At 42.1% G+C, this 24,880-nt stretch overlaps 4 protein-coding genes and 4 non-coding genes across 9 annotated transcripts in view; 6 read left to right on the top strand and 2 right to left on the bottom strand.

Moving 5' to 3' along the window:
* LOC108880234 (cilia- and flagella-associated protein 47-like) overlaps window positions 1-9,004 on the bottom strand; it is a 49,356-nt gene extending 40,352 nt beyond the window's left edge. Inside the window, 19 exon segments of the mRNA XM_051066091.1 lie at window positions 122-253; window positions 351-473; window positions 1,902-2,032; window positions 2,320-2,564; window positions 2,656-2,872; window positions 3,133-3,229; window positions 3,351-3,549; window positions 3,646-3,798; window positions 4,117-4,345; window positions 4,650-4,854; window positions 4,944-5,170; window positions 5,379-5,485; window positions 5,717-5,886; window positions 6,233-6,373; window positions 6,620-6,704; window positions 6,995-7,133; window positions 7,513-7,628; window positions 7,983-8,140; window positions 8,686-9,004. Of these exon segments, the coding sequence (XP_050922048.1) occupies window positions 122-253; window positions 351-473; window positions 1,902-2,032; window positions 2,320-2,564; window positions 2,656-2,872; window positions 3,133-3,229; window positions 3,351-3,549; window positions 3,646-3,798; window positions 4,117-4,345; window positions 4,650-4,854; window positions 4,944-5,170; window positions 5,379-5,485; window positions 5,717-5,886; window positions 6,233-6,373; window positions 6,620-6,704; window positions 6,995-7,133; window positions 7,513-7,628; window positions 7,983-8,140; window positions 8,686-8,829 (3,018 nt within the window). The 5' untranslated portion in view covers window positions 8,830-9,004.
* On the top strand, window positions 5,555-5,626 carry trnad-guc (transfer RNA aspartic acid (anticodon GUC)). The gene has a single exon. It is a non-coding gene; the product is annotated as a tRNA-Asp (tRNA).
* Window positions 9,005-9,467: 463 nt separating the features above from the next.
* Window positions 9,468-12,852, bottom strand: nufip1 (nuclear FMR1 interacting protein 1). Of its 2 annotated transcripts, XM_018671645.2 has the most exons (11): window positions 12,793-12,852; window positions 12,331-12,654; window positions 12,135-12,209; window positions 11,928-12,032; window positions 11,773-11,835; window positions 11,607-11,683; window positions 11,336-11,428; window positions 10,998-11,188; window positions 10,755-10,895; window positions 10,316-10,575; window positions 9,468-10,212 (listed from the first exon to the last, which is right to left on the bottom strand). In XM_018671645.2, the coding sequence occupies exons 2-11, from the start codon at window positions 12,556-12,558 to the stop codon at window positions 9,715-9,717; spliced, it is 1,731 nt and encodes a 576-aa protein (XP_018527161.1). In that variant the 5' UTR covers window positions 12,559-12,654; window positions 12,793-12,852; the 3' UTR covers window positions 9,468-9,714. The 2 variants fall into 2 exon arrangements, with proteins under 2 accessions (XP_018527161.1, XP_018527160.1); XM_018671644.2 differs by having other exon boundaries at window positions 12,331-12,848.
* Window positions 12,853-13,281: 429 nt separating this feature from the next.
* On the top strand, window positions 13,282-18,576 carry nop58 (NOP58 ribonucleoprotein homolog (yeast)). Its single transcript, XM_051065983.1, is given in 16 exon segments — window positions 13,282-13,451; window positions 14,010-14,086; window positions 14,228-14,280; window positions 14,596-14,720; window positions 14,803-14,939; window positions 15,133-15,197; window positions 15,452-15,573; window positions 15,575-15,587; window positions 15,759-15,904; window positions 16,188-16,314; window positions 16,504-16,667; window positions 16,763-16,897; window positions 17,141-17,202; window positions 17,611-17,759; window positions 17,849-17,967; window positions 18,068-18,576. Coding segments are annotated over 16 exon segments (1,602 nt in total). The 5' UTR covers window positions 13,282-13,406; the 3' UTR covers window positions 18,131-18,576.
* On the top strand, window positions 14,316-14,403 carry LOC127139164 (small nucleolar RNA SNORD70). The gene has a single exon (XR_007809159.1). It is a non-coding gene; the product is annotated as a small nucleolar RNA SNORD70 (small nucleolar RNA).
* On the top strand, window positions 15,986-16,069 carry LOC127139160 (small nucleolar RNA SNORD11B). Its single transcript, XR_007809154.1, has one exon. It is a non-coding gene; the product is annotated as a small nucleolar RNA SNORD11B (small nucleolar RNA).
* On the top strand, window positions 16,348-16,430 carry LOC127139161 (small nucleolar RNA SNORD11B). Its single transcript, XR_007809156.1, has one exon. It is a non-coding gene; the product is annotated as a small nucleolar RNA SNORD11B (small nucleolar RNA).
* An 842-nt stretch (window positions 18,577-19,418) lies between the features above and the next one.
* On the top strand, window positions 19,419-22,941 carry wdr12 (WD repeat domain 12). Its single transcript, XM_051065984.1, is given in 15 exon segments — window positions 19,419-19,586; window positions 19,915-20,009; window positions 20,145-20,239; window positions 20,362-20,457; window positions 20,459-20,469; window positions 20,619-20,685; window positions 20,687-20,735; window positions 20,823-20,977; window positions 21,058-21,103; window positions 21,194-21,279; window positions 21,391-21,531; window positions 21,743-21,848; window positions 21,971-22,103; window positions 22,478-22,550; window positions 22,651-22,941. Coding segments are annotated over 15 exon segments (1,272 nt in total). The 5' UTR covers window positions 19,419-19,545; the 3' UTR covers window positions 22,729-22,941.
* The last annotated feature ends 1,939 nt before the right edge of the window (window positions 22,942-24,880 follow it).

The raw sequence follows: 24,880 nt of genomic DNA, 5'->3' as shown, positions 1-24,880 counted from the left end.
CTTACACACACACGCACACACACACACACACACACACACACACACACACACACACACACACACACGTCATATCAAAACATATAAAATAAAGAGCCCTCTCTCCTCTCTCTATCACTCTCACTTCAACTCTGGTGTCAAACTTGATGATGGAGTCAGGGCTGAAGTGGATCTTGAGCACAGCCTGCCCCCCACTTGGCACCATGCTCTCAGACGGACTCACCACCATGCCTGGCAGAGGGCACACATCTAACACCTGCCTCATACAAACAAACAGAGAGAGACTGGCTATTTAGCCTGTTTGATGTTCACAACTGTCAAACACAAGTATCTGCGTGTGTGTGTGTGTGCACCTGGTAGTAGGCATGGTTTTGTCCAGTGTTGTGTAAGACTACAGTTCTGATGGAAGTCATGTTGAGAGACACTGATCCAAATGTCACATGTTTTTCTGCCAGCTGGACACTAGTGGATCCAACCTGAAAGAAAGACAGAGGGACACTTCTCTCACTGTCACATATCATTGCTCTGTACAGTTTGTATTCTACCATTGCAGCTTATGGCTCTCCCTTAACCTGCCTTTCTAATTCTACTCCAGTCACTGATTCCCCATCTTTTGACAGCACCAAGAGCATGTGTGTGGAGCACATATATGACCCAATGAAGAGAGTAATGGTTAATAATAATAACAATAACCATAACAATAGATAATGATGATGATAAGAGAACAGCAAATGAGTGGGAGTTTTTCCATTGGGAGAAAAAAGACATGAAAGTCACAAGCTTTAGCCAACAAGCTTAAAACACACACAAAGAAATTGATATCTGCCTCTTAGATCGACATTTAAAAAAATACCATATACTGTAGCACAAATGAGAAAACTGACCCAATGCAAGACACATCCCCAACAGATGTTCCAATGCTTAAGGCAGCTGTGAAAAATTCTCACTTTTAAAATCAAATGTAGACGATATAAATCCATGCTAACCACAGTTATTCTGCTCTGTGAAGGAATAAACTACAAACTAATTACAGCAGATGTTTAAGTAGGGCTAAGGGTGTGATATTCAAATGTTAAAGTGGTTCACTAATGTGCACAACTGAACCATCATTTTCTGGTCATATCACCCAAGGATACTTCAACACGTGGACTGGAGGAGCCGGGGATCGAACCACTGACCTCCCAATTAGTGAATGACCCGCTCCACCTGCTGGTCCACAGTGCAGTCTGGTTAAGATAAAAAGTGATGTTTCTAGTTGATAAAAAGGTCTAACTGTATAGGAATCCTATCAATAATGTTATCAGACACTTAAAATAATAATCTGTGCCTGTCAGTGACAAAAGCACGTAGACAAAGACATGTGCACCATTTGTTTAAGTTTGGATTTACATCTGCTGTTTGATTCGTGCTTAGTCATATGAATCGATTCGACTGTGCCATCAGACATGAATGTGTGTCAATGTGATGTGTAGAATAGAACACCTGAGTGGTCATGTGTAAGCACTGACAAATTTGGATTTTGGCTTGAGTTCACTTGACTGTCTAACTCCAGAATAAAGGTAGATACAAACACCTACCATCCTCCCCCAAATGGTCCATGACACCAGTCTTAACTGGCTCTAGGTACTCACATCTAAAAACAATGTGGACCCCTGATATAGGTGGATAGTGTATAAGTAGGCTATGCTGCAGGAGTGGGTTAAAAATGCTTTGTGAATCCATGCTGGCCACAGCTAGTCTTCTCCAAGAAAGAACTGCAGATGTTGAAGTGTACAGAGGATGAGTGCTGAAACTCACTCAAATAATACATTCTTGGTTGTAGTGTCACTAAGTTATTCAGTTCCTAAAAATAAGTAAATAGGAGTGGATCATACAAACTGATTTTGCCAATTCTAGAGACAGACCTTGGCAAGACAGTGTAGGCGTTGCGTGCTGCCCTCATGGACACAGAAGTCAAAGTCTCCCTCTGCAGGGGAAGAGAAGGATGGATGCCACACCACCTCACAGTCCAATTCCCTGTATGGCTCCACTGTACCTGAAGAGGACGGAGTATATTTGTTGTATCATTTCTAATTCAAATAGTCAAGTCTATTCATTAAAATGCAATAAAATTCCTTAAGGATAAAAAACTGACAGGGAGAGGAATGCAAGGATAGCAGAACACCTCCTTTGATAATCTGTTTTCAAAATTCTAATCCAGATAATTACACACAATAATTGTGGCTGATCACTCTACCTCCCAATGTTCTTTTTCACCTTCTACTGTGAACTGAAACTGGTGAAGAATAATGATACAGTAAAACTGAGATGCATTTGTGGCACCTGTTGCTGGTCGTACAGAGAACAGGATTCCACTCTCTGTGACAACTGGTCTCCATGTGAACTCTGCAGCATGGTTACGCTTGTTTCGAATAGTAATTGAGCTTCTATATCCTGACTGGGCAAGTAGGTTGAGGGTGGGGTGTAGCACCAGTAGGGTGGTGGACAGTTCCAGAGCCAATGGGACCACCTGGGCCTGTACCAGTATCTGACCAGGGTGTTGCTGGTTTACAGAGTAGGACACAGGTCTGGAATAAAGAAATATACCTATATTACATCTGAATTATAATCACTGCTTTGAAAGTAATAAATGTATTTTGAGCTGCTTCCTCCTCCAACCTGTAGAAGGGACCCTGCTTGTTGCTCTGAAACATCAGAGGTAAGGTGTGGTGGGAGCAGGGTGGCAGGACGTGGGAGAGGGGTGAGGAGCCCTGCAGCTCAGGGCAGTCCACGTCCAGCTGCACCCAAACATACGCTGATAGATGATTGATCAGCTCCAGCTTCTGAACACACGTTGAATGCACACACACCTCACCAAAGTCCACCAACAAGGGACCTAATGAGGAAAGAGTGAATTTTTACTTGGTTTTTTGACATGAAAAGAATTCCTCTACATGTGACTTTTGCTTAGCAACCTCTTAAAATATATCTGGTATGAAATTCTGAAACCATGATTATCTGCAACACTGTGATGACTAAACGTTGATGTTCTGATGTTAACAGATTACAGTCCTCTCAGAGACGGTATAAGGTTTCTCATTACATCACATGAAAACTCACTACTACTTGTAATACACAGTGAATTAAATCTCCAACCTATGACAACATGGTAGAGCTCCTGAGCTGTCAGAGTCCTGTTGCAGTCTGCCACCTCCTGGCTGCTAGAGGGAACTGCATTCATTACCTCTGAAACCTGAAGGAAAGTGAAGGAAGGAGATACAGAGCACTAGAAAAAGTAAGATTTACATTGATTTTTGCACTGAAATCTTACTCTGTGGAATGACCAGTGGTAGACTGGTCTATTAGCATCTCACCTGACTGCTGACTCTCTGGGTGACTGATGTCATGTCTTCAGAGCAGCTGCATTTGGTTCCTGAGGAAGCACAGCTGTAGTTCGGCTTTGTTTCTGAGATCATACTGCTTTCCATGTCACTGATACAGAGCTTAGGAGGAACAAGCCCTTGAGAGGGAACAATCCCAATGTCCACTTCATCCTCCACTTTGTCTTGCTGCCTGGCATCCAAAAAAGACATAAATACCCAATTTTAATGGTCCATCTTGAACATTAAGGTAAGTACATGCATTGGGGATATTCATAAGAAATCCTACTTCTCCTTGATCCTAGACAGCCGTGTTTGCCTGAGTTGTTTGATGAAGTCTGCATACATCTGTCGATTTAGCTGTTTCTGCTCTGCCTCCTCCTCAGTGAAAGCATAGCTGGTGTCCACATAGCGATAACGAGGTACACCGGTAAAGATGGTCCTGAGGTGGATAGAGACAGGAGTGTCATGGAAACACATCAGCGACTGCTATCTTAAAACTTAAGATTTAAAACAAAATTTAACAGAACAGAACGACAGTGATGTAGCAACTAAGGCTGCATATTTGAAAGGTGCTTCGTAACTCTAGAAACCACAACTACCTATCAAAAGCTAAATAAGAGGTGTTTTCAACAACACATACTTAAAAAAGAAACATGTTTATGTCATATATTAGGATGGGATTTGGACAGGATTTTGTTTTTTTAATTCAACAAGCATGATTCAACTGACAATTGGTGTGTGTTTCTTTAATGTCTACCTGTACTGTCTGTGTGAAGAGGCCGGCCTGATGCTGGTGGCACGGTCATTAGGAAAGGCCAGGAATTCCTCGCCCTTTGTGTTTTGACTCTTCTCCCTGCGATGTATGTGAAGTCGTGTTTTGTTGGTACTGAGGACAGCAGCCCGTGCCATCGCATGACAGCGAGCCAGCTCACTGGACCGAACGTGAGGCTGGGACCCAGTTGAATTGGTCACTGCTGGAGTGATGCCTGTGAAGCAGCCAGTCAGGGCAGGACAGGTACGTGTGTCAAAATCAGCTATTTAAACCAAACAGCATGTTAGTCATCTAAACAGTTACAGCAACCTAATGGTCAAAGAAACACAAATATTTCCTGTTTATTGTACGTCTACACTCTTTTAGCTTGACCTATTTTGACAAAACACAGCTGAATTCAATTAAGACAAGAACTTACGAAGCACAATATAATAATCATAGGAAGAATCCTGGAATGGCAAAATAAAAATCAATCTGTTTGTCATTTAAAACAAGTGCTTCTTTTTCAATATATTTACCAGGGTTAAGTTTGGGCATGGCGTGTACAGTCTCACTGCGGCTGACAGCAGACAGGGGTAGAGTGATTGTGTGGAAGCTGTGAAGCTTGAGTTCTGTAACATCTGTGTCGTCTCTGCTCCGGTGAATGACATGACCTAAGACATCTAGCATCTGACGCACCTGGAAGCTCCCTTGCTGACGTGCAGTGAAAGACAAAACTACATCCTGGGGAAAGCAAGAGAGAGAGACAGGTCTCCACATTCACTGCTCTGCTTGTATTTAGAAATACATGACTGAATTGACCATCCTCCTACCTGGCATTGCCCAGGGGCAATAGTGCCTGTAGAGGGCTCGGTGGTGAAATGTGCTAATTTGCGGAAGTGGAAGTTGACAGGCAGTTGAGGGCAGAGGTTCTGCAGCACACACAGCAGATCCACACGTTGGCCTGTAACACAGGTTAGGAAATCAAATCTTTGAGGACTGGGTACCAGAGACACAGGCAGTCCAGAGCCTGTCACTGCCAGTTCCACACTGCTGTTACCTAAACACAGACAAAGAAAAAAGAAAAGGGAGAGTGAATGAGTGTGAGTTCAGCTTAATCATAAACCAAAACCATAAATCAATCAACGGATAATCATTTCATAAAGGTAAGAGTCCTCTAAGCTCTGGGCTATGCTGTGGAACATGATTTTGTGTGTGTGTGAGAGAGTGGGGTGGGGGTTGTGTGTGTGTGTATTTTGTGTGAGTACCACTGCGGTGAGTGAAGCCGTGTCTGCTCCCCACTGACTCAAACAGCAGGAAAAGACAATAGTCTTGCCGGCTGGCTGAGTAATCACGCCTCTTTGTTTTCGTCACACTGAAAGAGACAGGGTGTTGGGGAGTGGTTACATTAAGATCAGACCTTGCTCCTGCCTCAAACACAGCTTCCTCGTTAGTATAGTGGTGAGTATCCCCGCCTGTCACGCGGGAGACCGGGGTTCGATTCCCCGACGGGGAGTTGTATATATTTTTTTTTTTTTTTTCTCTCTCTCTCTCAAACAATAGAACATAGTAATAAATTGTTTTCACGATGCATAAGATAACTTACCTCTTACAAACAGGGCTGAAGCGTACTGCCACAGTGGTTTTGTCATATGGTCCCAGTCGACCCTGTTTAGGGATACACACCAAGACCTGAGAGACACCTTGAGATGCTGGGCTGTGCCTCTCCACTCTGTCCAGCAATGCAGCATCTGTGCTCTTCTGGAGATCTGTTCCCTACACAGACATCACAGTCAGAAGTCTTAATAGAAATCAATGGAAATGCTCTTTGAGACCTCAACAAGAAAATGTAACACCCTTTCCAGAATGAATACATATATAAATGACTTATTTCACATTGAATAAGGAACCTCCGTATGAATGCTAAAAATGTTCATGTCACACATTTATCTGTCAAACTAAAAGACTTCAGTGTGTCATGTAACCATATCACCACTGATTATCTCAACTAGCCTAGAGCAGCAACTTTATAGACACAGAGGTGTGGCCTGCTGTAACATGTTCTGTTGCCACAGGGGAAATACATTAATGACACGTGAAAGCCAATTTCTCCAACACTCACCACTTCAGTTCCAGCAGCAGTATCCTGGAGCAGGCAAACCCAGTCACAGGTGTGGGGGGAATTGTTTCTCAGAACCACATTCTCCACACGGGATGTCCCAAAGTATACAGGTCCAAACCACAGACAGGAGAGTGGAACCCCCTGTACAACAGTAGAGCAATAAATCATATTCTTCAGGTGTAAGGGAACATGCTTGTTTGGCACAGGCCCCTCACAAAAATCACATCATCATCATTTTTATATTTTGTTTAGTGAGAATGAAATTCAAAAATTCCCACTAAAATTGTAACTCGTATTGCAGTCACAATATATGTCAGAATAATCACAACATGATTTTTTTTACCCTATCAAATACTACTTCTAATTGTACTTGGAGCACTGGATTACCTGCAAATCAAAGATCTCAAGCCACTGGTCCACCACTTCAGCCCTGATACTTAAAGCTACAGCAGAGCGATTCTGGAGTTTTACCCTGGGACAGAGAGAGTGCACAACTGTTACTCAAAACCACCACTGAAATTGGTGATTGTCCATTGAATTGTAGATTTTCTATTGTCCACACCAACATGTGTGCTCTCAGCATTGATCCACCTGAACACTCAGATTGTATTTTCTTACAATATTTAGCAAGTATCAAAACAAAAAGCAAAGCATGTTTTATTAAAAAAAAAAACAGGGGACATAGAATTTTGTGTTCTTTCTTAAGTAGTTGCAATCAGTTCATTGTGCTTTCTTGAAATAGTCTGTTTAAGTCTGTCTTACAAAGCAGTCTCGTCAATCTGCCTGGGTTTGTCTGTGCGTAGTTCAACTTTCAGCCACTGGGTGGCACCAGCTGCAATGACTCCGCTGCAGGGTGACAGTCTGACTGAGGAGTCTCCACTGTACTGCACTTGAAACGCACCTTTAAGACAAAAACACACACAGATCATAGTGACAGTACAGACAGACACCTTCACCTTCTTAGCAGTAACAGCTGCTTGTTACCAGCAACACATTGAATACATCAGTTTTACACAATAACAAAATTTCCCCCAATGAAGGATGAGCTGCCTGAATATATCATTCTTTACTGTACCTGTTGAACTATATAAGAAAAGCTACAAAAGTAACACCTTCTGAGATTTGAATTCCTATAAATTCCCTTTTTAGTATAATGTAATATTGTGACATATATCTTAATTTGCTGGGTAATGGGAGCCAGTATTATGAAAATGAATATGTTCTACCCACATGAACAGGTTAAATACATTATCAAGTCAAGAGAGAGATGCTTGCTTTACCTGGTGCTGATCCTTGATTGGTTACAGGATGATGTTTGCTGATTACCTGACTGTTGGCAGCAATACAACCAAAATCTAGCACTGAGTCCATTAGGAGGGAACAGGCTCTGGGAAACCTGATGGAGAAGATACAGCGGGACTGAATTAACATGAAAATATATATTTTTTTATTATTATTATCTTGGGACTTTTTTGCCTTTTTATTTGGACAGGACAGTGGAGAAAGACAGGAAACAGGGAGTGAGAGTAGGGGAATGACATAGAGTAAAGGTCCAGCCAGACCAGGAGTCGATCCAAGGACCAGCTGCTCAAGGCACTAAGGCCCATGTTGTACATGCCCCAACTATTCAACCATGGGGGTGCCCTCATGAAAATAATTGAGGGAATGAACTCATGAACAGTAAAACATGATTCATTGCCTTGTGGACAGTGTGTTCTGTCCTAAAAATCTTTAATTTATGTCTGCTTACCCCAGCAATGGGATTTCAATAGTGTCCACATCATCTACATGGACCAGGAGACAATCTCTGACCTCCTCCTCTTCCTCTGGAGTGAACTGCAACAAGCCACTTACAGACAGACCAGGAGCAACTACCACTGCTGGACTGGTTGCTGTGAACTTGAACAACTGCAGGAAAGAGGGATAGGAAAGAAGTAGAGGGAGACGCATTTTAAGAGATAAAGACAAACATAGGTATGCATCTAACCAGGCAAATGTTGATATAATCAAAAAGTGTGTGTAGTGTGTGAGTGTGAGTAAAAGAGAAAAGCTTTATAGAAGAGGATAGGACACTGTAATACTTACTTGAAACTTCAAGAGACTATCCTGATAAAAATTAAATATTAAATATTAAATAAATATTTGCACATCCTTGTTTTCCCCCAAACTAAATAACTATAAATATGACCAGAGACAAAAATAGATAGATAGATAGATAGATAGATAGATAGATAGATAGATAGATATATATTACTGGACGTGGTATCATTAAACAAAAAATGTCCATAATTTGAATAATTGAATTTAGCTCCTCTTTTAGCACCTGTTGCTCAATTAGCTAATTAGCTAACAACCAAGTTAGCTAACCTAAGTTCTAATATAGCTAACGCTGCGTCATGTTTTCTTCTTTAACCTTGTACAGTTATTAAAAATACCTGATATGTATACTTTACCTTTAACGTGGGCTTTTCAATAATTATTTTCTTCGACGTTTTCCCGACATTTGTTGCTGTAACGGTTGTCTTGTAAACCTGCCCGACTCTCACATCATTGAAGTCGACAAATGGTGGATCAACTCGAACACAACTTCCAGCCATGATATGACTTTCTTGTTACTATTTACTTACAGACGCCAAATGTCACATACAGGTTTCCTCTCAATAACTACTTTTTCGCGCATTTTTATCGACTTGCTGACTCGCATACCTATAGTCAACTGTACTGTTGCTACTCTAATGTTGCAGACTAAACAGAAGTTAACTGTGCAGGTAGTTTCTAGGCAACAGCTACCGTAGTTGCGTTCGTTTTACAACCTTGGACAGCCCAGGTGGACGGGGCAGCTGTCGCCGTTGAAAAGTAATGGCTTCTTGTGTCTTGAGAGGAACTTTATGTTGTTGATGGCATGGATGACAAAACAGATTATTGTTTTGATATTCAAAAGGGAGGCATGCTTTCTACAAACAAGCAATAATCTCATATTACCTCCGTCTTTCTCAGTGTTTTAACATTACAATTTAGGAAGATGGTGGAACACCACAATTTGCTACATAGATAAATAAATCTAAAATTAAACACGTGTGAGAGTATTTTTGTTATTGCAAGTGAAAATATACAATTTAATTTCAGTTTCTAACTCAACAACTGCACAAAAGGATAAACATACAATATATCTATAGCTGCCTGAAATATATCTATAGATGCCTGAAATAAAATCAGTACAAATGTGTAATCAATATCAATATTAATGTGATTTATTTCACAAAAAAAAAACCTTTGTTCAGAACACAGTATGTCACAAAATATGACTTCATATAAAGAGAGATTCCTAAAAAAGAAAACAAATTTCCGTGGACAGAATCATATTAACATAAAATGTTAATGACACATATTGTACATTACATATTTGGTGCTATTTTATGTTTTAGAACAAAAGATCAATACGTTATTATTTTGCTAGGATTTCACAAAACAGCACCAAGGCTTTACCATATTTCATCATCATACACAGAGGCAGGTGTGATTCTATCTGTGAGCTTCAAGTCGAGGCTGTGGCAGTCGCTGGCAGTTCTCTCTTCAGTATTTTGGATGAAATCCTCTGTAACCTGCTCATCATTTACTGCTGAGTTCACAGGAGGATTCACAGATTGTTCTGAGCAAACCTGGTCAGTAAGTAAACCCCGGTCCTGAAGGTTTTGTGGCAAATACTGGTCAACTACAGCAGCTTTACTTGTTTCTGAGTCCTCTTGATCGGCATCATCTGAGACTGCTGCTCCACTTTGTGCTGAACCTCTCTCTCCACTAACCAGAGAGGCAGACTGGGACACAGCCCTTACTTCCTCTGATGGCTCTTTCTGCCTCCCTTCATGTTCTGCTGCTCTGATAGCTGGTCTGCTCTCCAGGCCAAAGAAGTTGTTGCGGACAACATAACGCACACACTGCAGGAGGACATTCCTCTCATGGCGGATATCTGGGGCAAGTAACTAAACAGAGTACAAGAAAACAGATGCTGATTAATGATAAATATTTTTTCCTCAAGGTAAAATCCTGTGAGATATGCTTGTATAATCTCAGATGTCTCCTTACCATCTCAAGCAGAGTAGCTTTGTGCTGTGTATCTTGGTGTCTACCACCCCTTCCTCCTCTGCCTCCTCTTCCCCCCCGTCCTCTCCAGCTGTTAGGTGTGTGAGGAGCAGAGTTAGGCTGGGGGACTTTGTTCGTTTCCGTTCCCTGTGAAGAGGTCTCTGTGACTCTGTGAGGCCCTCTGTCCCGGGAGTTCGATGGTATCGAGCTGAGGAGAACCTGGTTTTCTTCCACAAGGTCTTTGGCTTTCTGAATAGGGGCGGCTGAAACACAAGGAAAATGTTAACAGGAACATTATAAGTAAGTGTTTTTCTGTAAACCAAACTCAACCATGACCAGCTGCAATGTCAACATGCTGCTTACACATTGGCTCTGGTGTTCCTAACTAACATATGATGAATCATACTGACACACTCCACTGTAGTGCAAGATAAACACTCACTCTCTGGTTCTTCATCACTTTCACTCTCACTCGAGGAGCCGTAGTTTGCCACCAGGGAGCCCAAAGCTGAGCTCATCTGTTTAGGGGGCACAACCAGGCCACCAGTCCTGGACTCAGCAGCTGGATCCTCTCGGTCAGAATCTGGAGGAACATAAGAGAGAATATAAAGAATATTAAGCCTTTTAGACAGGGTACAGTCTTGTTTAAATTCTTTCCCATGTCCTCACTACATGATTCACTCACCATGGTCACTGCTGGCCAGTGCTCCCAGTGGATCCCCGTCCCTGCAGGGCTGGGAAAGGGGCGGGGGTCTCTCTGTAGCATTGCTAACCAACGAGTGAGGGCCTCGTGGGTATCGCTCCTGGAACCCTCTGTTACCCCAACCCCCGCGACCTCGACCCCGACCCCGCCCTCGTCCTCTGCCTCTCATTCGTCTGTGAATAACATATTAGTTTAAATTTAGATAAGACTAGTACAGGCCTCGTGTCAAAGTAAATGAAAGCAAATAAATTCTTGTTTCTGGTGGTAGTAAAAAAGAAAATGAGGAAGATATCATCTACACATCAGCTATGTACATTTACCCAAACTGAGCTGTCTCTAGAACACCTCCCGTCTCCTCCCGCACCTCCATCACTTTTTTCTTCTTTTCAATATTCTGAAGTGTTGGGTAGTTCCTGTAAATATAGACACCAGTTGAACATCAGCAGTCATTACAGTTTGCTCACTTGAAGCAAACATCATGGTCAGAATCTAATTTACCATCTCATCGTCTTATGGCATAATGTCATTAATAGTTTAGAGATAAACATGAATGGCTGTGACAGTTTCTTCAGTCCATTCATGAATACTGACTTGCGCCTCTCCTCCCTCCATTTTGCAATCTCCTCTGGTGTGTCCAGCTTGATTCTTTTTGCTCCTGGTGCATGATTCTGTAGACAGGATATAAAACATGAATATGAGCAAATGACGACACTGAGAGTCTTAGACTGAAACACACTTTCTACACAATGTCACTTACATTTTTCCAGTGGATGCTGACTATTTTTTCATGAGCGGCGAAGCTGCAGTCAGGCACAGAACACTGAGTGAGAGAAGTGATCGAGGCAGTCAGGAACAAGTGAATATTCATTACCATATACAACATGAAATAAAGTATCACATATGTGAAATTACCTTGACATGCTGAGACACATGTTCATCATACTTCTCCTGGTTTTTGAACCCCCGGTCACAGGTGTCACAAAAGTGGGAATACTCTGGTTCTTTCTTATTTCTCTGCTGTGGGTTGATGACAGATCAGTTAGCTGAGCTTATTCTGCTGTGCACTGCAGTTGTATGACAATACCCTACAAATGCATGATCAGGATTTCACAATTTAACCTTTTTGCCATGGTTGGTGGAGGCTCCGTAATTCTGTCTCCCACCTTGGTTTCCACCTTTGATGCCAGTTTTGACCTGAAAACAGAGAGGTTAAGTAGCACACGACATTTACACAGCATATATGTACAATTGGATCTAGAAATGGCAACTTTTTTAACAGAAAGCTTGCTGTTGTTTCTGGTGCACAGGATACTACCGTATGGACGTTTAGGTCGGTAGTTTCCGCGACCTGGTGGGAAACCAGCCGCTGCCCCGTGATGCCAGCCCGCTTGGTGGCTGTAGTCCCAGCTGGGCTCGGAGGGCGTCTCGCTCCAGCTCCACATGTTGGGGTGGAAGCCGCTAGAGCGGGGCTGCTGCTGGAAGGGCTGGATGGAATTCGGGGGAGGACAGCCGAAGTCCGGTGGGGGATAATGTCCCGGTTCATTCATTTCTCGAAGCCTCGCTTCACGTCGACAGTGAAGTTCTTCTAAAGCAGAGCTCGCTATCACACGATGCTGTTCTCACATGTGCTTGTTTTGCTCTAGTTTATACACACGTTCGTCATTTCCGCGACAACAGGAAGGACATAAAACACACGAATAAAAAAGAAACTAAAACACTGATGGTAGTTATAAATATAGTCGCGACACTTTGTGGAAATTGTACATAATGTGCTCACCTACAACTTTGTCCTGTCTGTGATTTTACTGAAGGTTTCTTTAAAAAGCCGGCAAGATTGTGACAGCTTCTCGCGAGCTTTGAGAGAAGCTATCTTGGGTTGCCAGGTTGAGGGCAAAACCCGTGTGGAATTTATTGTCCGTCCGCAGAGAAATGTGGATATTTAACAGGACGTCCGATGAGTTTTGAATGGCATAATTACAACGTGAAACATTCATGTAGGTATAAAATGTAATGCATACATTTGGTTATCTCATACACTAACTCTGTAATGCTGTTTGTCTTCTACTTCTTCTTCTTGTTTGAAGAAATTAGACATATACTTGCGATGTTATAAAAAATGACAAAACACAAACATCAATGAGAAGATATCTACTACTACTGAAGCCAAAAATAATGGAGTGCTGGAATATAAATACTATCAAAACATCATGTCTGATAACGGGTGATGGCGGGTGAACCGACCTGGCAACCCAGGAGTTTCCTGGTGCTCTCTCTGCCCGCGTGTGTTTCAGACAGAGTGGGAGCTGTAGCGTGGTGGGTCCCTGAAAAAGGCTGAAGGCTCCCCGCGTATAGAATATTTAAACTCTACCAAATAACCGAGCCGCTGCCAAAATGCTCGTGTTATTTGAGACCGCCGCAGGTTATGCGATATTTAAGGTATGTATTCGACCTTCGTTTATAACTTATTAAAGCGTTTTTTACGCAGTAGCTACTTGAGCTAGCTAGACTTAGCTTGACTGCTAGGTACCCACGCTCATGTGGATTCGGTTGCATGTAACCTTACTGATAATGAGCAATTAAGAGTAGAATTTTGATTTGTATGCACGTACCTGAATGTGGAAGTTAATGTAGTTTTGATAGTGCGAATGTCTTTGCTGATGCGCGGGGTAACTTTAAGTCAACGATCTAAAGGCCTTGTAACCACGTGTGCACACTGAGGGTAACTTAAATGACTGACTGTACTTTACAGAAGACTACACAGAACTACACTACATTACACAACGCACACGCATGTTGTAAATATATGAGTTGACGATCACAATGTTGTTACATGATCATTGCTTCCACCTGAATGCAATATATAGAAAATAGTGAGATTGTAACCGATCCTCAAGTTTATAGACCTTTACCTACCAGTGTTGGTTTGTGTCAGTGTTGATCAGACTTTTTCTTGAAATGCATGACTGCTAACTTTAATGTCTTGTTATATTAAAGGTCCTCGATGAATCCAAGTTGCAACAGGTCGACAGCCTGTATAAAGAGTTTGAAACTCCTGAAAAAGCGAACAAAATGTAAGTGTTGATGTAGTATTCAAACACTCAGAGCAGCTTGTGCTTTATAGATGCAACCAGCTAGTTGTCATTGATGGATTCAGTGGAATTCATGTACGGTGAATGAAGTATGACCTCCCTCTGTTATTTTTGTCCTTCCAGTGTGAAGCTGAAGCACTTTGAGAAGTTTCAAGACACAACAGAGGCCTTAGCAGGTAATGACATGTGCTTGTGCTCAAATCTGCACCTGAGATCTGTGGTCTGTGATGTATTTCTGTGTCTGATTAAAACATGAGGCATTTTACAGTACTCGTCACTACCACTGAGACCACAGTGTTTCATATCAGCAGGTAGCTCGGATGGTGAAGATAGGTAGTTGGCATATTTTTAACTCAACAGGGATAGAAAGTTGAAATTATTGTTACAGAACTAGATTCTCTCTCGTGTATTAGGTTTACTGTTATCTGTTTTTTTGCATCAGTTTATGTGTTAGATTAAGTGATGCAGTGTTCTTAATCTCTGTCTCTCAGCTGCCACTGCCCTTGTTGAGGGAAAAATTGGCAAGAGTTTGAAGAAAGTGCTGAAGAAGGTGGTCGCCAAGGAGGCTCACGAGCAGCTGGCAATCAGCGATGCAAAACTCGGTGGAGTTATCAAAGTAAGTGAACTAATATTTGTGTAAGTAACATTCATTAGCCAGACATGTGCAAGAAATGTCTCTAATGGGCTCTGGTTTAAAGGACAAGCTGGACCTGAGCTGTGTCCACAGCCCTGCTGTGGCTGAACTGATGAGATGCATCAGGAGCCAGATGGAGAGTCTCATCACTGGACTTCCACCCAGGGAGATCAGTGCCATGTCTCTGGGGTTGGCTCACAGGTTAGTACATTGATACAGTGTAAAGTGAACATGACTGCTGCCTGTGATTACACTTGCTGTCTGAAACAACCCTGTAGATTTCTCTCAGCATTCGTCACTACCACTGAGGCAACAGTCTCCCTCCTAATGTATGATAATCATACTTTGTTAGTGTGTGAAGAAACTCACCAATGTCTTTTTTTTCTGTTTCCAGTTTATCACGCTACAAGCTGAAGTTCAGTCCAGACAAAGTGGACACTATGATTGTGCAGGCCATCTGTAAGTGTCTTTTATTAATGATGCAGGAAGAGCACAGAACAATATATAGATCAGAGTATGTCTGCAGCTAAACTAAATCAGTTCTTTTAACAATTATTTACTCAACTTTTTTAGTCTGTAAGATATCAGAAAAGAGTGAAAATGCCCATCACTATCATTCTCATGCTTTCACACTGCTTGTATATTTCAACAAACAGTCCAAACCCCAAAGATATTTGGGTAACCATATGTTTTTTTTCCCTTTGTCTCTTCAGCTCTTCTGGATGACCTGGATAAGGAGCTCAACAACTACATCATGCGCTGCAGAGAGTGGTACGGCTGGCACTTCCCTGAGCTGGGAAAAGTGGTCACAGACAACTTGGCTTACTGCAAAACCTGTCCGCAAAATCGGTAAGAAAAAAAAACCAGCATCTCAGTTGATTTGGTTGAAATTCAGATGCAAGAGAATGTAACTCATTACCATCATTTATTAGATGTCTCCAGCCTGGTAAACACCCACATCTGTCATTTACTTAGATGTTAGAAAGCTCTGCTAGGTCTGCTGTTGCTGTGTGTCTCCAGGTGATCGCACAAACGTGGCCAGCTCTGATCTGTCAGACGTCCTCCCTGAGGAAATCGAGGCAGAGGTGAAACTGGCCGCTGAGATCTCCATGGGAACAGAAGTGTCGGAGCAGGACATCGGCAACATTAGGCACCTGTGTGATCAGGTATGTGTCTTTCTTTTCCCATCGTTAGATGTTAAGACCAGTATGCACTCACTATTTCATTTCACCATTGGAGAGCTCAAGTGACAGTGGTGATGATGACGACATTTGTCTTTATCCTGAAACAATCCATGTGGGTTTTCAGTCACTACCTCATCTGAACAGTCACATGACTCTTGCTCATAACGACAGGGAGCGTCTATAATGATTAAAGCCATTTAATGACTGACTTGATTGTTTATCTGCTGGCAGTTATAATACGAAGGTTACCTGCTTTTTTTCACAGGTGATTGAAATTTCAGAATACCGCACTCAGCTGTACGACTACCTAAAGAACCGAATGATGGCAATCGCTCCCAACCTGACAGTAATGGTGGGCGAGCTGGTTGGCGCCCGACTCATCTCACATGCTGGTAAGTCACGAGGAGGCGACTGTGTGAAAAGCAGCTAAGCAGTGATGATGCTGACGTTACGTCACTTTCCTGAAAACGACTGATGGTTTTAAGTCACTACCTCATCTGAGCTTGAATCAGAGGACTAAATGGACAGGCACTGGTGAGAACATCACATTTACATGTTTCTCCTGTTGTTCTGTTGCTCAGGTTCTCTCCTGAATCTGGCAAAGCACCCAGCCTCCACTGTGCAGATCCTCGGAGCAGAGAAGGCTCTGTTTAGAGCCCTGAAGACCCGCAAAGACACACCCAAGTACGGTCTCATATACCACGCCTCTCTAGTGGGCCAGACCACTGCCAAGAACAAGGGCAAGGTGAGTTCAGAAGAGCTGTTAACTGGACTAAGTAATGACTCATGAATACAGTGTGATGGTTAGAAAATAAACGTGGGGATGTGTTTTCTGACCAGATCTCCAGAATGCTGGCAGCCAAAGCAGCCCTGGCTATTCGCTATGACGCCCTGGGAGAGGACACCAATGCAGAAATGGGAGCAGAGAACCGTGCCAAGCTGGAGGCCAGGCTGCGGCAGCTGGAGGAGAAGGGAGTAAGTACAGTTACAATAGAGAGATTTAGATAAAGGATGTTAGCTGGGTTTGTGCTCTATCTAGATGGTTTACAAAACCAGTGTTTTAGTCCATCTCTCTGTGCTTTTTTCTTTAGCTTGTCTGTAGCTCTGAGCCCCAAGCTCACTGGTTCCTATTGAAGATGTAGGCCAGGTCAGTGTGTGTGTGTATTTGTCTCTTTCAGCTGGTCATCTGATCTTTTCATCTCCTCAATTCATTTTCAGATCCGAAGAATCAGTGGAACAGGCAAAGCAATGGCAAAGGCAGACAAATACCAGCACAAGAGGTGAATATTAACAAATGGCTCCTTTCCTATAGTATATGTTTCCACTGGGGATGTAACGATATCACATTCTCATGATGTGATAATACCTCAATAAAGGCTTCGTCTCTCTCCCCCCCCCCCCTGCTCTGTTCTCCCTCGCCTCCAACACCGCCATCCACAAGCTTCACTGTAGATTTGAAGAGGGAGCGAGCGGAGCGCAAAGGATGATGGTCTCTGTAGTTCTCATTTTCCTTTGCTCTACTCCACCAAAACTACAGTTTTACCCAGAAGACCTATCGTGTGTTACCGTCCAGGTCCACAAGGAGACACTTCTGTTCTCGCGATATCGTGAAAATGACGAAACCGTTACATCCCCAGTTTCCACATGTAAATATGGAAGGCTTTAAATACCCACGTTTTCCTCCACAGTGAAATAAAAATTTACGATCCATCTGGCGATTCTACTATTCCATCCACCTCAAAGAAGAGGAAATTTGAGGAGGAGGAGGAGGAGGCTGAAGAGCCTGTAACACCTGTGGTCAAACCCAAAAAGCCCAAAAAGGAGCTGGTAACAGAAGGTGGGTGAATTTGGATTGAACCTTATCCTTTGTCTTAATATCCACACTGTGGCTCTTGATGCTCAAGGTGCTTTTTCTTATTGTTTTAGAGGAGGAAGCAGAAGCAGAGGAGACTCCCAAGAAGAAGAAGAAGAAAAAGAAGGATAAGAAAGAGGAAGCTGAAGCTGAGGAGCCAAAGGGGGAAGAGGAGGAGGTAGCAGTAACAGAGGTAAACACACGTTTAAAGATGGTTCAGAGGAGATTTGACAAGTTTTCTGTTTTTATTGTCCAGTGTTTTTTTTTAACTGTTCGCTTTTTTCTCTCTCCAGTCAACAGAAAAGAAGAAAAAGAAGAAGAAAAAGAAAGTAAAGGAGGAAGAAGATGATGACTGAAAAGGGTTGAGAATCTGTATATATTTCTGTTTTAGTTTTTATGCCATTTTAGTTTTGCATTATGCATTTATATCTAATCAGGGCAATACTCTATTGTCTGTGTCTTGACATCAGAAAAAGACTTCATGTTTAAGAGCAAAAATAATTGGATCACCTTTTTATAACGGAGTCAGGTGTGGTTTGAAATCCCACCAAGTGTTTTTCCAGTCATAAAATGAGTGAAGAATGTAAATCCTTTTTTAAAAAGAAAGATGTTTAATAAGTTTGTGACCTGCTTTCCCTGGTTTAACAGTTTTTATGTTGATCTTTACCTGTGAACATATCTGTCTAACTCAGCACAGAGCAAAGTGTTGGTAATATTTCCCAGTTCTCTTGTGACAAATCTTTTTTTTTTATTGTCAGACTGTGAACATCTACTCCTGGTGAAATAAACATTTTTGCTGTAAGTTTGTGGTTTGGTGTAATTCACTGCAGTGGAATAGATGTACAACAACCATTCTATCACGAAAGACTCAGATTATGCTCTCAACAGCTTTATAGTTTTCCTAATTTTTGTCACCACGTGTTGTTTTTGTTGAATTGTATGGAAGAACTAAGTTGATCATTTCCTGATGCTGCATTACACTCAAATGGAGACAATGTAACTTCAGAAAACGGCAATCTTCCTCTCACAAATGAGAAGGACTTGGATCAAGCCAATACACCCAGGGCTTCTACAGTTACAGCCTTACCTGGTCTGGTATGATTGGTAGCTTATAGTCACAACATAAGCCACACATTAACATTTAAATTGTCTTATAAGACCTATAGCTTATGGTGGTCACACTAACCACTGTTCAACAATATCTACTTTTTAATCACTATTGTAGGTCTATCTAATTTCCACAACATAAAGCTTCAGGTTTGGTTTCATATCATGACAGCTATGTCTGATGCAAATTTTGGTTTCAGGAACTCAAACAAGACCCATAATTAAAATCTTATCTGAGCACAACACTGGTCAATTTACCAACCAGGTTTGAATCAGATTACACACCACATCTTGAAAGATAATGAGACCAAGTTACAGACCATGGAGGCAACAGTAGAAGCCAAAAACATTTGGTGTTTGTAGGTTCATGTTATAAGACACTGCAGGTTACGGGTCATTCAGTTCCCGAGGTAAACAACAGAAAAAGAGCCCTGAGAAACACGTGGAGGAGCGAAGGTAAAGAAGTTAATGTGACCAGACATTAGTAGAAGAGCACCGATCCGTCTCTGTGGCATCGATTGACTTTATCTGTGCTCGACTGCGATGCCTTGCTCGATACCACATGGCGTTACTGCACGACAGTTAGTTGTGTGACGAAGGAGCAGAGTTGAGCTGTAGCTTAGATTCCTACACACACAGTGGAAGAAACACACAGCTAAGAATAATGTCGCAGTTACAGGCGAGGTTCTTCACAGAGGACAAGAGGTGAGCTCTCAATCCTTTTCACTAAATATAAAACTAAACAGGTCAGGGACGGCTAGCGGGCTGGCTAACTAGCTGTAACTTACAGTAAACAGTTGTTATGAGGCACCACTTCGATTTTTACCAACGCATGTGTACTAGCTTAGCCTCTTATTATCAACATCCAACAGTTAGCAGCTAATGTTTACAGCTGGTTGATTTGCCTCGCTAAAGCTAACAAACCGAAGATATGATTGACTGCTCTCCTCATATTTGCATTCTGTCACAAGGTAACAGATTGTTCCATTCCATATTGGTTTAGATATAACCTATGGTCTCCATATATCTGTAGGTATGTTGTAGATGATGTTCCATTCTCCATCCCAGCTGGCTCTGAAGTGGAGGACCTCAGCAATGTTATCAACAAGCTACTGCTGGCTAAAAATGGTAAATATTCCTTATTTTAAATATTTTCCTGACACACAGTTTCTCCAGCTGAGCCTCCACTTTCTAATTACATTAGTAGAGTGTTTCCTGATGTTTCTGCTGAGTTGAATGCATAACTGGTATGTGTTTCCACAGCATCCCACAGCAAAGTGGACTTCGACTTCCTGGTCAGGGGTCAGTTCCTGCGGACGTCGCTGTCCTTTCACATGGAGACAGAGGGCATATCAACGGTATAACCGGCCTCAGTGCCCAAACCTGAGTGCATATGCTGTTTGCTTGTTCCAGTGTACTGTGTTTTAACACATATGTACAAAGGGCAGCAGAATAATCAGTGTGTCTGTCTGTGTTGCAGGAAGAAGTGGTGGAGATTGAGTATGTGGAGCGAGTCACAGCACCAGAGCCAGAGGAATGTATGATGCACGATGACTGGATTAGCTCTGTAGATGCAGGATGCTGAGTGGTAAGATGATAAATATCAATTCACAACAGCACATCAGGAGGAATATTTTGCCACCCAGATGCTGTTTTTTTATTTTGTTTTTTGACTAATTGTCATTATCTTATCTAAGTGTCACATTAGTTTTGATGTGGTCCTGTATTTTTATGCAGGATTCTAACAGGGTCGTATGACAAGACAGCCAGGATCTGGTCTGTGGAGGGAAAGGCGGTGATGACAGGTGGCCGGACACACAGATGTAGTCAAAGATGTAGCCTGGGTTAAAAGAGGTGAGCAGGACAGAATGATAGAGACTCACCTTGGTATTAATAGTCACAACCTTTTTTGAATGTTCTCTGTGGCTGTTCTCTTTGCAGATGGTCTGACCTCTCTGCTTCTGACGGCCTCTCTGGACCAAACCATCCTGATGTGGGAGTGGAACTCTGAGAGAAACAAGGTGAAAGCCAGACACTGCTGTCGAGGACACACGGGGAGCGTTGACACTGTTGCCACAGATCCCACCGGCTCAAAGGTAAAATCAGAGAGAAAAGAAAAAAAAGTCAATAACAAGCTCAAGTTTGTGTGTCTGATGTGTCTGTTGCGTCCTTTCAGTTCTGCAGTGGCTCCTGGGACAAAATGTTGAAAATATGGTCAGCAGGTATGTGCCCAGAATGACTGAATGACTTTAAAGCCTTACTGAACAAAAAGCAAATATTTGTTAAGTAACAAACTTCCTCTCTGTTGTCAGTGCCCACAGATGAGGCAGATGAGGTTGAAGAACCTGCTGACAGACCAAGGAAGAAACAGAAGACTCAGCAACTGGGCCTGACCAGGGTGAGTCCAGAGTCAGACTATGACTGAACAGATTGAAATGATGTTTAAGTGAACATGTTAAATGTGTATGAATATCAAATCTAAGGTTATTAATGTCTCATACTGTTACAGACTCCCCTGATGACGTTGTCTGGACACAACGAGGCAGTGTCCTCTGTCCTCTGGTGTGACAGTGAGGAAGTTTGCAGTGCATCCTGGGACCACACCATCCGTGTGTGGGACGTCGAGACTGGAGGAATGAAGACTACACTGGTGAGACAGGCTCCGGAAGACACACTAATTTAATCTGAATGTACCTGAAGCACAAAAATAAAAACATACAAAACAAAAATGGTGGCTAAATCAGTATATATATTTGAAAAAGTTGGATGTTTTATTATATTATTATTAAGAATCCACCTAGAAACATTTTGACCCTGTTTATTTGGCATTATAATAACTAGCAGTTTTGTCCTTTCCACAGACGGGCAGTAAAGTGTTTAACTGCATTTCCTACTCACCTCTGTGTCGACGACTGGCCTCAGGCAGCACTGACAGACACATCAGACTGTATGACCCTCGTACCAAAGGTGCCACTCTGCTCTAAACACTACAGACATCCTCATTTCAAAGATCATTTCAGCAGCATTGCTTCTGCGATCCGTAAGCATTTTGGTCTCTATTCCTCTTAATCTTAACCTCTCTCCTCCAGACGGGTCGCTGGTGCTGCTGTCTCTGACCTCCCACACTGGCTGGGTCACCGCTGTGAAGTGGGCGCCTTCACATGAGCACCAGCTGGTCTCCGGTTCCCTTGACAACCTTGTCAAACTGTGGGACACCAGAAGGTCTGTGTGTGGGTTGTTCCCTTGGTGTTTCTGCTACATTAAAACAATTTGGACATTTATTTACTTTTCAGTAGCTAATGAGAGCATAATCTGGATCATTAACAACACTGTTACAGCTTGAAAGGTCACTTGGTCAGAGATGTGGAGCAGGACATCCTGTCCATTCAGTGACGCCTCTGTCAGAATAAAATACCTCCAGTTTACACAACTTAGCTTTTACATACTACACAGCACTCAGGTGGAATCTATGAATCTGTATTTTGGTAAATGTTTTGTGAACCTCTTGTATTCATTTCCCTTTTGTGTGATAATTGTTTGTTAAATGCATCCAATTAATAAATGTAACACCTAAATATCACTATATTGTCTTGCAGCTGTAAGGCTCCTCTGTATGACCTGGCAGCCCATGAGGACAAAGTGTTTTGTGTGGACTGGACAGAAAGCGGGGTAAGACACATCTAGCTGTTGTCTTCAGAGATTCCAACCTCACACTCACACTTGGCAGATAAAATTAATGTCTAATTTACTCTCTGTTATCTATTTTCAGCTGATGTTGAGTGGAGGTGCAGATAATAAGCTGTACACCTACAGATACTCAGCCTGTCAGACAGATGCGGGGGCGTAGGCCAGGAGTTAGAACGGACTGCAGAGCCATCACCACAGACATACAGAATGGACTTTACCAGTGTGTGAATTTTGTACTGTACAAACTTTGATATCTTTATTCTTTGCTGTCGTGGTTGTTTTTACCCCTTTCAGTTTTTACACATTTTCTCATGGGTTGTCTTTATTTCCCTGTATTCCCAAGAAAACTATAAATTAATTTTGCTTCCTAAAATATTGTCTGGTGAACTTAATGATGCATTTGATGGTATTTCATAATTCTTTGTGATAATTTTATGATGGTTCTTAGTTTTATAACCATGTATACGTCAGTTGAGGATGCAAAGCAGAATTTCAGTGACATATTGAGAACTGGCAGGAAAGGGTTGACATATATATACTCACCAAGAACTTAATAAGGAACCTGTACACCTGCTTATTCATGCAAATATTATCCAATCATATGGCAGCAGTGCAATGCATCATTGGACAGGCTGTACTATATAACAAAGCAGAAGTTGCCTAAACCTGGTCTCATTAACACAACAATGAATTCCGTGTACTTCACAGTATCATTTGTCAAATGTGTGGAAATCATATGAAGAAGTGTCACGTCAACACCAGTAATAAGCCACTTTCATACAGTGATCAGACATTATTTTTAAGAAAGTCACCTTGATATAAAAAAGATTTAGACACAACATAAAACAGTACATTGGTGCAAAAACACTGGCTAACAGCCAGTTGAGTCATTAATGAAACTGTTAAATCAATCAAATACTTGCAGGAAATGTTTTTTTTATTTATTTTTTTTCCCATTTAGTAAGACTTGTGGGAAGAAACCGGAGCACCCGGGGGAAACCCATACAAACATTGTTAATTAATTTTTCCTGCCTATGGTAGGCAGGATATTATGTGCACTAGAATTAAATTGACTGCGGCTAGGTGTGGCCTTTGACTTAGAAGAGATGGGTAACAAGCGTGCTGGCCTCATTGGCTTTGAGCCCATCTGCTCCTCCATCTTTTTCTTATTAATCATTTGTATGTAATAACTTTCCATCTCACACTTAGCCTTATACATTTTGTCAACCTCCTCCACCAGACGTTGCTTCTCATGGCTGCAGGTCTTCAGGGCTTTTTTCAAAGTCTCATTCTCTGACTTCAGGTTCTTGAGCTCATGTCCAGTGGCATGCCTTGTTATTTCATCCATCTGTACATTCTCCTCATTGTCGACGTAGCGTCTTTTGAAATTGATGACTCTGTTGATTAATTTGTCAGGCTCATCGATGACAGATATGACTGACTCTATGTCCTCCTTCACAAGCAGCACATACGTCTCCATGTCTTCCACTTCACCACTCAGCCTGGTGAGCTCTAGCTCAGAGGCCTTTACTTTGGATGTTAGGTGGCCAACATGTTCAGTCAGGTTGCCATTTGCTTGCCTGCTCTTATTTAGCTCATCTGTTGTGCTTTTTACCTTGGCATGCTCAATTCTTAATTCATCCTTTAGTTTCTGGTTGTTTTCCTTCAGATCTTTAACCGTCTCAGTTAAAGAAGCTGTTTTTTGTCTTTGGTCTTGAAGCTCCTCCATCACCCCTTTCTTTTCCACCCTCAGAGAAGCTATCTCCCTATCTTTGTTTTTAATAACTGCATCTTTTTGTTTGATAGTGTCTTCTAATTTGGACACTCTTCTTGTCAGATCATCCTTATCTTTCAGGGCTGTTATTACTTTAGCCTGTTCTTGTATTTTCTGTTCCAGGCCTTTGCATGTGACTCTGTTGTTCTGCCTGTCAGCCTCTCTGTATTTTCTTTCCTCCTCAATGCTTTTTTCTTTTACTATCAGCTCTTTTTGCAGCTTCTCCATCACATTATTGTTGTCCTCCTCCATCTGACGGAGCTGTTCCTTCAGTTTTGATACCTCACTTTTAGATTTTGCTGCCAGCTCTTTCAGAGCCTTTTTTTCTGCCTTTTTCTGCAGTGCCAGCCGTTCATCAAAATCAAATTGTTTAAATGATATGACATCTTCATGTTCTTTTTTGAGCTCTTCCAGAGACTTAGCATGAGACTCAGCTAGGTCACTCAGCTCCTGTCTGTGAGCTGCCTGACCTTTTGCCAGTTTTCTAGCTTTACGATCATTGTCGTCCAGCAACTGAGTGTTGTCTAGGGCAAGTTGT

Source organism: Lates calcarifer, linkage group LG7_2 (assembly GCF_001640805.2).
Source record: "Lates calcarifer isolate ASB-BC8 linkage group LG7_2, TLL_Latcal_v3, whole genome shotgun sequence".
NCBI classification, from domain to species: Eukaryota; Metazoa; Chordata; class Actinopteri; family Centropomidae; genus Lates; species Lates calcarifer.
The sequence above is the reverse complement of the archived record's forward strand: the minus strand, read 5'-3'. Positions and strand labels throughout refer to the sequence as shown.

Excerpts from the sequence above, each read along its gene's own strand:
- nufip1 (XM_018671645.2), bottom strand. The coding sequence starts at position 12,558 with ATGAACCGGGACATTATCCCCCACCGGACTTCGGCTGTCCTCCCCCGA. Across the intron at positions 10,896-10,997 it reads ACTGGCCAGCAGTGACCATG|ATTCTGACCGAGAGGATCCA; the intron begins GTGAGTGAATCA and ends ATGTTCCTCCAG. Across the intron at positions 10,213-10,315 it reads AAGCTACTCTGCTTGAGATG|TTACTTGCCCCAGATATCCG; the intron begins GTAAGGAGACAT and ends TACTCTGTTTAG.